Raw genomic sequence first — 12,433 nt, forward strand, 5'->3', positions numbered from 1 at the left:
CTTACAGCACTCTCTCTCTCTCTCCCTCCTTTCTTCCCTCTCTCTCTCTCTCTCTCTCTCTCTCGGGAAGCGTGTGCAGTCGTGCCAATCTTACATCTGTACAAGAGCGGACAGAACAGTAGTGCTCGACACCATCTAGTCAATTCAAAACAGTTGTTTTTTTCAGAGTTTTTTTGTTCTTCCTTTAAGTAGCATGTAAAATCTATTCAGAGAAAAGTGTGGTTAACAACCGATACTAGTTATGGTGAAATGTACAGAGGTTAGCCTAGAAGCTATTTCTCGTGACAGGGTTTGTTTTGTTTTAGGTTGCGTTTTTTTTTCCATGTGTCGGTTCATATTTTTTTCCTGGGATCTTGCTTCACCCTGAACATTCAGCATGGCACGGGGCAGAAGTACCCGCACGGCGGCGGTATGAATATTATCTTAATCTAAATTTTATTTAAATTAAATTTTGTTGACTTTTTTTTCATATTCAGTACGAGAAAAAGAGATAAGCCATGATGAAAAGTGGGGAAAGTGGGGGAGTGAGTGAAGTTGTGTGTGTGGGATGGGGGGGCTGGAGCTGTACAGGCCAGGAATATTTATATATATATATTTATAATTCAGAAACTCCTTCGTGGCTCCAACGCGGCGAGGAGAAGCCTGTTCGCTGTAATGGAATGACGGGTTTTTGGGGGTTGGGTGGGTGGGGGGGGGGTTGATATTGGCGTCTTCAGTGGCGTCGTCCTTCTATCCCCGCTGCTCCTCAGCTGCAGACACACAGAAAGAAAGGACGCTGTGAGTGCAACACACCCACCCCCCCCCCACACCCACCCACACACACACACACACACACAAAACTGGATCCCAACCGGATTACATTTGAAACTCATACTACTAATATTTGATATAAACGACCATGTGATGACGGAGGTGTTGGTTTAATCAGTGTAGAATTACTAAATATTTGATTATTGCATTTTTCAAAACTTCATTTAACCCTCGTGTTGTCTTACCCGTAGACCAGGGGTCTCAAACCCAATTTCACTAAGGGCCACACTGGGAAATGATAATCACATCAAGACATACAGTACATCCGCGTGTAGACATACAGATGACACGCCACTCGGCGTGTATGTTTACAAGTCATGATGTCATGTTGCTTAAATGGCACGTGGTCTGGTTAGCGCCCTGAACAGAAGGAGAGGACTTGTCCTTACTTCTTGTCTGGCTTGGCGGTGCTGCCGCCGCTGCTGCTGCCTCCCCTGATGGACACCGTCTGGCTGTTCTGGTAGAAGCCTCCCCCGCTGCGGTTGATGTTGGGGTGGGTGGGGGATGCCACCGGCTGCTGCCCGGGCCGGATTGGCTTGGCTGCGGAGGGGAGGAAGAGGACATTAAGGATCGTCCGTTTCTGATATACAGAGGATGTGGGAGATTTGGATTCAGGCAAAACACTAACTAAAATGGAAAGATCTACTGGTATAAGAGGACATTTTCTCCAGGTACAGAGAGGTGTCTCAAAGTCTTCTTCCCTGCATAAAAGTAGCAGCAGATGAGACTTTCATCCATCCCTACTAACCGATCTGGGCCGAGTGTCCCCTCCGGGCCATGTTCTTGGCCCTGACGGCCTCCTTGATGCGGTCCACCTCCTGCTGGTAGCGCTTGCGGTCGCGGGCGGCGTTCTCCTTGGCCTCCTTCAGAGCAGACTCCAGGGCCTTGACCCGCTCAGCCGTAGCGCGAAGGCGCTTCTCCAGTTTAGGAAGCTCACAGCGCAGGTCTGCATTATCACGTACCAGCTGTGGGACAAGTTGCATCGGGTTAAATTGTTTCTTTAAGTCCCTTTTTAGCATCGGTCTACCAGATAACGATAGTTAGGAGAAGGTGGTGGAGTAGGCCTGGAACAATTATTAAAACATGTTACATAATCGGAGTTTATTTGTTTTTACTGCAATGACTTGCTAAGATTAGCTGAGGTCTTAAAGCGTATGACTGTAATTGTGGATTTTGTTCAGATATGCCTAAGTGTAATTATATAAGTGATTATTGGTCAGACTATATTTTTGTATTATTTCAATGGTTAGTTGTTGGCACTGGACTCTGTACACGTTGATAGCAAGAAAAATGACAAGGGGAGGGATACAGTTAGAAATTATGTTTTTATGATAATAAAGAGGCGTGGCTGTGTACCTGTGTTATTACATAACCTGGATGACATAACAGTGACATAACCAAAAGGTGTACCCTGGAACTTGCTCAAAACTGTATTTGTTTTAAAAATTATTTCTGAGATAATTCAATGCACAGAACTTGTTTTAATTGTTACGGCTCTATGGTAGAGCAAACTGAAATACAAGGCAGAGGATAAGAGGATGGAGAGCGAGAAGAAAACGGGACAACCAGTCAGAGAAGGGCAACGCGGGACCTTCAACGGACAGCAGTGATCTTTCATCGGGTTGCCGGGGGGTTGTTGTGTTTTAGATCCTACCTGTTTGTGAACCTTGGTGAGTTGCTCAAGATTGTTCTCAAGAAAGGAGATTTTCTGTTTCTGTGCTGCGCTGCCGCCCGTGTCGTCCGAGTCCATCTCCGCGCTCTGCACAAGGAGTAATACACAGGCATTAACACTTAAATAACATGCACGGGGATGAACAAATTCCCCCTTTTTTCTTGTCAACCAGGCAATGAACAACCATAGTCACCTTTTTCACTCTGGTAGCCAAATCCTGGACAAAGAGCTTCCTCAAATTATGCAGCGTCTGCAGCTCCTTGGCCTTGAATGGAAAAAGACAAGCAATCGATTTCAACAAATTTAGGATTGAGATGACGGGAACGGACTAGAACCAGTGAATACGGACGGGAACACAGCAGACAATCAATAGAGATCAAACAGACTCACTAACGCTGAATATATGTTTCTGCTTGTATGAAACCTCAATATTGAAGCTGATGTAAAGACTGTTAAAAGACTGTAAAGACTAATGGATATTTCTTTCTTTGGACATTCACAGCAATGTGTAAGCATGGTCTGCAGACAGGAAGTCAATCCTTTCTACTTCCTAAGGAATGTAACCCTTCCTATCTGATAGGATGAATAGCTACAATGAGAGCGTTTAGATGAACTCACCACAGTCTCCTCCAGACCCTTCAGGTCCTGTCTGGCCTGCTCCCGTCTGTCCTGCATCACCCTGAACAACGACAACAACGGTTACCATCGGAAGAAATGTACGTGCCACAATGCTGGGGATGGCCGCACATTCATTGAGTCAGGCTATTAACATCAGAACTGCAATAGCCCATACATATTATATATTGTTATTTCTGATATTCATGCCAATAAAGCCATTTGAACTGAATTGAGGGAGAGAGACAGAGAGAGTGTTTTTGTGACGTATGTGAGAGAGAGAGAGAGAGAGAGAGAGAGAGAGAGAGAGAGAGTGACGTATTTTAGAGAGAGAGTATGTATGACGTATGTGAGAGAAAGAGAGGAGAGAGAGAGTATGTGTGACATATGTGAGAGAGAGAGAGGATTTGAATTGAGAGGGTGTTTGTGTGACGTACTTGAGAGAGAGGGTGGGTGTTTGTGTGACGTACTTGAGAGAGAGGGTGGGTGTATGTGTGACGTACTGTACGTAAAAGAGAGAGAGAGAGTGGGTGGGTGTATGTGTGACGTACTGTACGTAAAAGAGAGAGAGAGTGGGTGGGTGTATGTGTGACGTACTGTACGTAAAAGAGAGAGAGAAAGAGAGAGAGAGAGAGAGTGTATGTGTGACATACTGTACGTAAGAGAGCGAGAGAGAGTGGGTGGGTATATGTGTGACGTACTGTACGTAAAAGAGAGAGAGAGTGGGTGGGTGTATTTGTGACGTACGTGAGAGAGAGTGTATGCCTGACATATGTAGGAGGGAGAGAGAGCCAGAGAGAGAGAAAGAGTGTGTTTGTGTGTGACGTAAATGTGAGAGAGAAAGCGTGTCTGTGTGTGTGTGTGTGTGTGTGTGTGTGTGTGTGTGTGTGTGTGTGTGACGTACGTGAGTTCATGCAGCTTGCGGCTCTTCTCCTGATCGGTGGATTTGAGTTTCTCGTGCTCCACGCGGAGCCTCTCCTGCTCCAGCATGATCTTTTGGTTCAGACTGTAAGAGACAACATGGCGTCACGTGTATATCAACCTACTGGCTGAAACTGCACAACCATGGCAACAGCAACCATTCTTTAGCTCTAATGACAAAATGTTACAACTACCTTTACGCAGCTGCTGCGGTTTGCTCCTTCAAATATCAAAATAGCATACCTAAAACATTGTCTTCCTTATCTATTCTAACGTAATTTGGTCCCTTTCATTTCTAACAGAGCTATGACTGAGGAAGCAGAAGTGCAAGTCTTACTCCTGCAGCTCAGTGATGAGTTTCTCCTTGTTGTCCAGCTCATCTCTCAGGTTGCTGATCTGCTTCTGGTGAGCTTCACGGTGGGAGTGGATCTGCTTCTCCACCGCTTCCTGAAAACACACACACACACACACACACACACACACACAAATACACACTGTTAAGTTGATGAACTAACAATACCAAGATTTAGCAGGCTCTTTACAAGCGGTTGTGTTAGGCTAGATCTGCACTGAGCTCTTATTTTTAGGACTTAAAGGTGCTCTAAGCGATGTTGGGTGATGCCACTTCTTGTTGACGGTCAAAGTATTGTCAAACAAAACTGAGGCTAGCTCGCCCCTCCCTCCTCCTCCTGTCCCCCCTCCCTTCCGCCTAAAAGCGAGTCACATCCCATAGAGCACCTTTAAGTATTCAGATAGTTGTTGATGGCGACACTAGCCAGAAATGGCCTGTAGGGTCCATTGATCAGTGGGGCTGAGGAACGTACCTTGACTTCATTGGCAGTCTGGATCTCACTCTCTTTCTCCATAGCATGGACTTTCTCTGTAAAACACACAGGGATCATTATAATGAGATGGCAGTAGAGAGATAAACTCAGTGATGTTAGTCCTCACTGAACCCCTTGGAATGCAAAAATTAGTTCTTAGACATAATTCTTGTCACATAATTTGATTAAAAAAAAGAAAAATGTGGCTGAAAGCAACCAATTTATTTAATTTTCTGCTGATTTAATTCTCTAATAGACTCAGCCTGCTAAGCCTTTTGCCATGCCACTTGTGTACACTTTTTTAGTACTTGCTCTGAACTTAAAAACAAAAGAATAGAAATCTGTTAGACCCCGTACTTCCGTTTTAGAAATCAACAACTGGGACTGCTCACATTACGCTCATCTGCAGGTTCATCAATGCATTGCAGAGGTTGTACCAGAATAGGTTGATGTGGTTTAATTTTTGAAAAAAACACCATATTTTGTTGTACTACACATTGCTGTAGCTCTTCTTTTCACCCAGTGTTTTGAGCTCTTTGTTTTACCTACAGAGTGAGACATCTCACTTCTATTTCATCCTTGTTGGGAGTTGCACAGTAGCCAGGTAAGGACAACCAGCCAGTCAGAAGCAGAGTATGAGGGCGGGCCACGCTAGCACATAGGCGAGCATTATAACGTGTGTTATAAAGTGACCCGCGTTTGTCCTGGAAGTAAAGGCTGGACTACAATAGAGCTGTTTGGAGCAGTTGGTGCACAGTGTTTTCTGTTGGAGATGGTATGTCCCCAACACAATAAAGTTAAGGGGAAAAGCCGAAAATCATAATATGTGGGCTGGAAGTGAGTGCTGGTGTCCCTCCCTGTTGACTGGTGACGTACCCTGAGCGCTGAGCTTGACCAGCTCCTCGTTGAGAGAGTCCACGTTCTCCTCCAGCTGCCTCTTCTTCTGCTCCACGTTCTGCAGGTACTCCGTCAGGGACTTGATTTTAGCCTCGTGCTGGAGACAGAAGAAATAACACAGATGTGCATTTATGGAATCGTTATCAGAATTAAGAAATTATTCTTTCTTCACATACACACAGAGATCAGTCAGTTCACAAGTAGGGCCGCACAATTACACGCAATTTTATTGAAAATACACTATGGATTAGGGGGTAGCAGTATTTGTCAAAAGAAAAATATGTGTCAAACCATTCTAAATGAAGAATTGTGTTGCTGCAGAGACGTCCCCGGCCTACAAATCCTATCCTACTAAAGAAAACATCTTTGTTTGGTTTAGGTAAAAATTTACACCATAATCATTTCAAGAGAGATAATAATGATACAAAAAACTATCATTCCCTCCAATGTCGTGAATCATATCTCAATATCAGTCAAAAATGATCGCATGTTACATGTTTTCTCAACTAGTGCGGCCCCATTCACCACACCTCTGTACCTGTGAGATGCGCAGCTGGCAGGCAGACAGCTCCTTCTCGTTCTCGTCCATCTTCTTGTTGCTCTCCGACTGGCTGCCCTCCAGCTGCTTGCAGCGTTTCACCATGGTCTTCACCTCGGACTTCATCTTGCTGATGTAGAGGCGGGCCACGGTGAACTCCTCGTCTATCAGCCCACTGCCCTCGTGTTGCTGGAGGGGCAGAAGGGGAACGGTGAAGAGGCCCGACCACAAAGAAAGTAAATAAGTAGGTTTGTCTCCCTTTTACAACCACAGAATGGAACACGGGTACATGTTTAGGCCATATTAAACCAACTGACTTCTTAAGTGCTATTGGTGGAAAACAAAATAGAAAATATGTATCGTGACAGGAACTTTTAAACAAAAATCAACACAAAGATAATCGATTATTAACTTATCAGAATCAAGCGTGGAATAGTTCTAGAGAGAATCGCCCTAGTGAGCGAGCACGAGGCATCCCAGTACCTTGATGTCGTTGCTGCCTACGGCGATGCCAATCTCGGCCAGGTCTTTGAGCAGTGAGGACATCATCTCGGTCACCCTCTTCTTCTGGTGGTTGGACATCTCCTTCAGCTTCTGGAGCTCAGAGTCCAGAGACGACAGGATGGACTGCAGGGTGGGGGGGGGGGGGGGGGGGGGGGGGGTGTGGGGGGGGGGGGGGGGGGGGGGGGGTGGGGGGGGGGGGGGGGGGGGGGGGGGGGGGGGGGGGGGGGGGAGGAGAAACCTAATGTTTAAGTTGGTGCTCATGTTACAGTTTATGTTGTACCAGTTATTAGTTCATTTCCTTTTATTTATAGGTTATCTGCTTTGGGCAAAATAAGCAAGGTCTTCTCATGCCAATAAAATTAAAAAATTAAAAAAATTGAGAGAGACAAAGAGGGAGAGAAACAGAGAAGGGGGACAGAAAGAGAGAGGGACAGAGAGAGAGGGACAGAGAGAGAGAGACAGAGAGAGAGACAGACAGAAACAGAGGGACAGAGAGAGACAGAGAAACAAACGGAGAGACAGAAAGAGACAAACAGAGAGAGAGAGCCAGAGAAACACAGAGAGAGAAACAGAGAGGGACAGAGAGACATAGCATTTATCTGTCTCAGTATGTTCTATTGTTTTCAATGGAAAAAAGGGGAAAAAACAGAAATAAAAATAAATATTAAATTTAATTTCCACTATTTAAATTGATTGACAAGGGTGCAGGTTTATCTACTCCCAAAGATTCTTCCTGTAAGTTCCGCTAGTTTGACATTAATGTGAATAGTTTTTGCTCCTGGACAAATCTAACATTGTATGTCATGAGACTGATGGAATATAGTCAACCCCAATGTCCTTTTGTATAGTGAAATACAGGGGCTGTAGCAGTAAGAACTGTGTGAATCCAAGTCTGCATGCGTGTCTGTAGTTATTTTTATCACTGCAGGTTGTAAAAGTCAAAATATCGTGTTGCGCAATTGTGTCGCATATTAACATAGCTGAAAATGAAGGACAGATTGAAGGCACATGACTGAATTTAAAGCGTCAAAGTGGCTGTGGGTCTGTGCCCGGCTCACCGATTTCTGGCAGAGCTCCTCGCTGATGGCCTCGAACTCCTTGGTCTTATCCTCCACCTCCTGGCTCTTCTGGTCGTAGTTGACGGCCAGCTCCTCCAGAGCCTGCAGCACCTCCTTCACCTCGTCCTTGGAGGCCTCGTTCTCCGCCTGCAGGCGGTTCAGCTCCGCCTGCAGGTTCTCGTGGTCGCGGCGCGACGACGCTAGAAGCTGCGAGCGCAGGAGAGAAGTGCAATTGAGTGACGTGTTTTTATGTGAATGAGGGCTGCAGGAATTAGTCAATGTCTGTCACAACATGGATGAATAAGCAATTAGCCTTTTGATCCATTAAAGCTATAGTGCGTAGATTCTGTCGCCCCAATGAGGAATTTGAAGTAAAGATAATTAAACACAAAAGCTTTTCTTCTGTCTAACTTTCTTTGCACTTTAAAATTGTTCGCTTGCAGCAATTTTTTTAAATCAGTGAAAAAAAGGACTTTAGTACAGTCAGGAATTGTAGTAGTAGTACTACTACTACACACATTAATTAATGTTACGACATATAAAGAATGCAAAATTCACTTTTCATACTAGCAACACATGAAATCTGCTACTTAAAAACCAGCGAGAAAAACTAACTGCCAGACCAAATATCAAAGCAAAAAAAAGCTTTTCCGCCTTTAATTTTTGACAGGACAGTTAGGTGAGAAAGGGGAGAGAGGGGGGGGGAGACATGCAGGAAATCGTCACAAGTCGGATTCAAACCCTGGACCTCTGCGTCGAGGCATGACCCTCTCAGTGCATGTGCACCTGCTCTGCCACTGAGCCAACCTGGCCACTATCAAAGCAAATCTTATTGTAGCTGAAGATTGTAGCCCTACTCGAGGGACTGGAGTAAGTCAAACATAAATACAACTTGACAGCTGTGACAGCGTCTTGTGCTAGCCCTCACACCTCTGAAACTACAAAGATCAAGAGCTCCCTCTGCATGTTCTCCTTCCCTACGCCTGCTGGAGCTCCAGTACCCACCTCATCCTGGTCCAGCATCTGCTGCTTCAGCTTCTCAGCCAGCTGACTCTGCTGGTTGATTTCCTCGTCCTGTTAGGAGCAGAGGGACAAAGGGACATTAGACTTTCACGTATCCCTGGAGACGCTTGGCAAAGGGTGACAGATTACTCATAAATGAAAAAGCTTTGGATAAAATAAAGGAACATTGCTTTCATTTACTTGTAGGGACTGCTGAAGCCCGGCTAAGCAAAGATATAGATTATTGTATAATGAGAAATGTGTTTTGTGTGAATGAATTCATATTTTAGTTTGAATAATGACCAGGTCTCATTTTCAGTAAACAAGTGTCCTGCATGAAAATGTTTTTTGTTTTTTAACACTGAAATTAAAATGTGATAGTGACTAGAAGAAAATTAAAAGTTGGATTTCACAAAGACATCCACCCACTACAGAATGCCTTTTTTCAGGCTGTATTTTGTCAGACCAGCCAGCGGGACAGCCAACAGGAGGGGACGTCTATAGATTAACATTTATTTCTATTGAATTTAAAGACATCCGGGGAAAATACGATCCAAACAGGAACATGTTGGGATCACAGTCGTCTTTCTTCTCTCTAATCTCATTTTTAACACACACTGGATGGAAACCATGAGGCTTGAATGAGAGGAATGTCTCTTTAGTTAAAAAAGGGATGTCCTTCTTCATTTTTTAATTTCCCTCCAGATAACCGACAGCAGTTTTAAAGTTTCATTTACATATTCATTATCACATTTCATGTGCAAGTAGTGTGTAAAACCGGTGTACAAATTGTGCTGAGTCTACAAACCCACATTCATAGCCCAGTTCCAAACCTCCTGGTCTCCCACTCACCTTATCGTCCAGCTGTTTGTAAAGCTTGGCCAGCTCCACCTCACACTTGTCCTTTTCCACGTCGGTGAGGCGAACCGTGGGCACGTTGGGCGTGGAGGCCTGCTTCTCGTTGATTATGTTGTCCAGGGCCTGCACCTCGGCGTTGGCCTTCTCCTTGTCAAACTGCTCCTCCACTGGCACACTTTCCCCTGGGGTGGGAGCACACACACACATTTTACTTTTTCTATAACATATGAAGTTAGTGTGTGTAAAGACCTTTATTTTTTTCTATAACATACTGTATGAAGTTTGTGTGTGTAAAGACCTTTATTTTTTCTATAACATATGAAGCTAGTGTGTGTAAAGAGCTTGATTTTTTTCTATAACATTAAGTTTTTGTGTAGGCCGGTCACAATAACAAATTTTGCTGGACAATAAATTGTCCCAGAAATTATTATTATTTCTAGAGAATATTTAACACTGGAAATGGAAGAGATTTAAATATGTATGTATGTATATCTGCCACATGGCGAGTAAATGTTGGTACCAAAAGAGTTCTGTTTTCAGCCTTAATTTTGGCAAAGGTCAGAGCTTCGTGGGGGCAGACACACACACACACACACACAGAGACAGAGAGACAGAGAGAGAGAGAGAGAGAGAGAGAGAGAAAGAGAGTGAGAGTGAGAGCCACACACACCATCCCTTCTGTTTACTGATAGCTATCGTTTACCTCAGGCTAATTCATTAACTAGTAAGTGGCGTTCCTTGGAAGCCAGCCTTCCAAAAGAAAGCACATTGAAATGAATTAACCGTTCATTAACCGGTGACCGACAAGCAGGTAACGGAGTCTCAATTCACCGTCCGGGAGCCTCTGACACACTGACAGCAGACAGCTGTAGGCCTATACCGGTTAATGTTCTGTACATTGTTGAACACATGCAGCCCCTTTCCTGAGAGCGCTGCGAGACTGACAAGTCCACAGCAGCCTGTGGCATTCTTTTTTTTTTTTCATGGCGCCTTGCATTTCCTCTGTCTCTCTCTCTCTCTCTCTCTGCCATGAGTCCCGCCTCCCCACACAAAGACATGTGCGACTGACAAGAGGGCTCACTCCTCGTAACGCTAAGGAATCGAGAGTGGTCATCCAGTGTCTTTGGTAGAGAGAGAAAGAGAAGGAAAACAAACAAGCCGGCGGCCCGAAAAATTATCAAGCTCACTTCTTTTTTTTTTCTTTTTTTTTTTTTAAATTGTGCGATTAATTGACTTATTGACTATCGCGACAGGCCTATGACTTTATTTGTTGTATCAAATATTAAGTGTGTGTGCGCGTGTAAAGAGCTTTATTTTATCCATCAAATATTACATGCGTGTAAAGAGCTTTATTTGTTGCATCAAAAATTAATTGTGTGTGTGTACATTTGTAATCTGTACTATCCAATTAACACATAAGTTGAAAGTAAGTTGTCCATGATGCACTGTTGACCAAACCAGCCATTTAAAACTACATGCAGTGGGCCGACTGTCCACAAAGACAAAAGTGTCTTCACTCCTAGGTGGCACTGCATTGCAACCTGCACTGAAACCATTGAGTCAAAAAATCTGGATCAAACGTGAAAAGTTGTCCGGCATGGTTTCTTTTTACTGAGGAATCTGTGGATGGACAAAGAAGAAACAATGGAATAAGAGGGTCCAGATCCTCACCGTTCCTCCAGCGGTTCAGCTCGTTCTCCAACCAGGTGACCGTGCTCCTCAGGGTCTTGTTCTTCTCCTTCTCCCTCTCATACTTCTGCTTCCACTGCTCTGCCGTCAGCTCCACGTTCACAGTGACAGTGTTCTTGATGGTCTTTGCTCTGGGTGTGGGAAAACAAAACAGGTTTAATTCAACTTAAAATCAAAATAATAATTTTTTTTTATGCACTATTATTCCTTTGAAAAACCAAGCTTGAACTATCAATCCATCTGGAACAAATATAATAATGATTATGAATACATGTATGGTTTTCCGTAACTTTCCTACACCTTTACATGGACTTCTTAAAGGAACACGGCAGCGCTTATCACGATCTCCCCTAGCCGCATTTAGCGCATTTTTTTGTCTCAGTGCATGCATTGTTTTAGTCCGGTGCAACACCGGCAGCGCTGCCGCTAGTTAGCTTAGCGTGGTGAATGGAATCCTATGTTGCCGGTTAGCATGTTGTGAGTAAAAGTGAGCCTACAAAAAAAACAAAAACCTAATTACTTCTTGTGGACTGCGTAGTCACGAGTACAAATAGCTATGCAAATTAACCCTCTGAGACAGAGACTATTGTACACAGAGGTGTCTTTGGCTCTTTTTCCTGGACATTTTGTATCCAGTCTGGAACCAACCTTTGTCCGAACATGAGGGTGGATTTGGTTTCGGCCTCATTATAGGAGGAAGGCGAGCAGCAGATGACGATGGTGGTTCGACAGTTACCACCCAGTGAGTCCTGCAGGATACGCGTCATCTTGCTGTCTCGGTAGGGGATGTAGCCCTGGTATACACAGAAACATATACAGGAATAGGTCATGAGCAGAACACAAACTTACTGTGGTGGTGCCTACAAAATCAGAGAAAACCTGTGTTATATATTAAAAAAAAAACGTTGAATCACTACAACGTGCCTTTTGACCGAGATGCATTTATATCTAAATCGCAGACCACCTTTATTAGAGCTTATTTGACAGTAATACTAGGGGTGTAACAATATACATCCATTTAAAACTATATATATGGGGTGGCATG

General features: G+C 44.1%; 1 protein-coding gene across 1 annotated transcript in view; it reads right to left on the bottom strand.

Moving 5' to 3' along the window:
- Nucleotides 1–166: 166 nt before the first annotated feature.
- LOC116698783 (kinesin-1 heavy chain) overlaps nt 167–12,433 on the bottom strand; it is a 27,972-nt gene continuing 15,705 nt past the window's right edge. The window contains exons 10-26 of the mRNA XM_032530938.1: nt 12,037–12,182; nt 11,371–11,519; nt 9,694–9,881; nt 8,845–8,913; nt 7,840–8,046; nt 6,761–6,904; nt 6,278–6,466; nt 5,719–5,836; nt 4,843–4,898; nt 4,356–4,465; nt 4,002–4,103; nt 3,101–3,161; nt 2,676–2,747; nt 2,465–2,569; nt 1,559–1,775; nt 1,200–1,350; nt 167–749 (exon numbers count right to left, since the gene is read on the bottom strand). Of these exons, the coding sequence (XP_032386829.1) occupies nt 746–749; nt 1,200–1,350; nt 1,559–1,775; nt 2,465–2,569; nt 2,676–2,747; nt 3,101–3,161; nt 4,002–4,103; nt 4,356–4,465; nt 4,843–4,898; nt 5,719–5,836; nt 6,278–6,466; nt 6,761–6,904; nt 7,840–8,046; nt 8,845–8,913; nt 9,694–9,881; nt 11,371–11,519; nt 12,037–12,182 (2,088 nt within the window). The 3' untranslated portion in view covers nt 167–745. The remainder of the gene's footprint in view (nt 750–1,199; nt 1,351–1,558; nt 1,776–2,464; nt 2,570–2,675; nt 2,748–3,100; nt 3,162–4,001; nt 4,104–4,355; nt 4,466–4,842; nt 4,899–5,718; nt 5,837–6,277; nt 6,467–6,760; nt 6,905–7,839; nt 8,047–8,844; nt 8,914–9,693; nt 9,882–11,370; nt 11,520–12,036; nt 12,183–12,433) is intronic.

This window comes from Etheostoma spectabile, chromosome 12 (genome assembly GCF_008692095.1).
Source record: "Etheostoma spectabile isolate EspeVRDwgs_2016 chromosome 12, UIUC_Espe_1.0, whole genome shotgun sequence".
Taxonomy (NCBI): domain Eukaryota; kingdom Metazoa; phylum Chordata; class Actinopteri; order Perciformes; family Percidae; genus Etheostoma; species Etheostoma spectabile.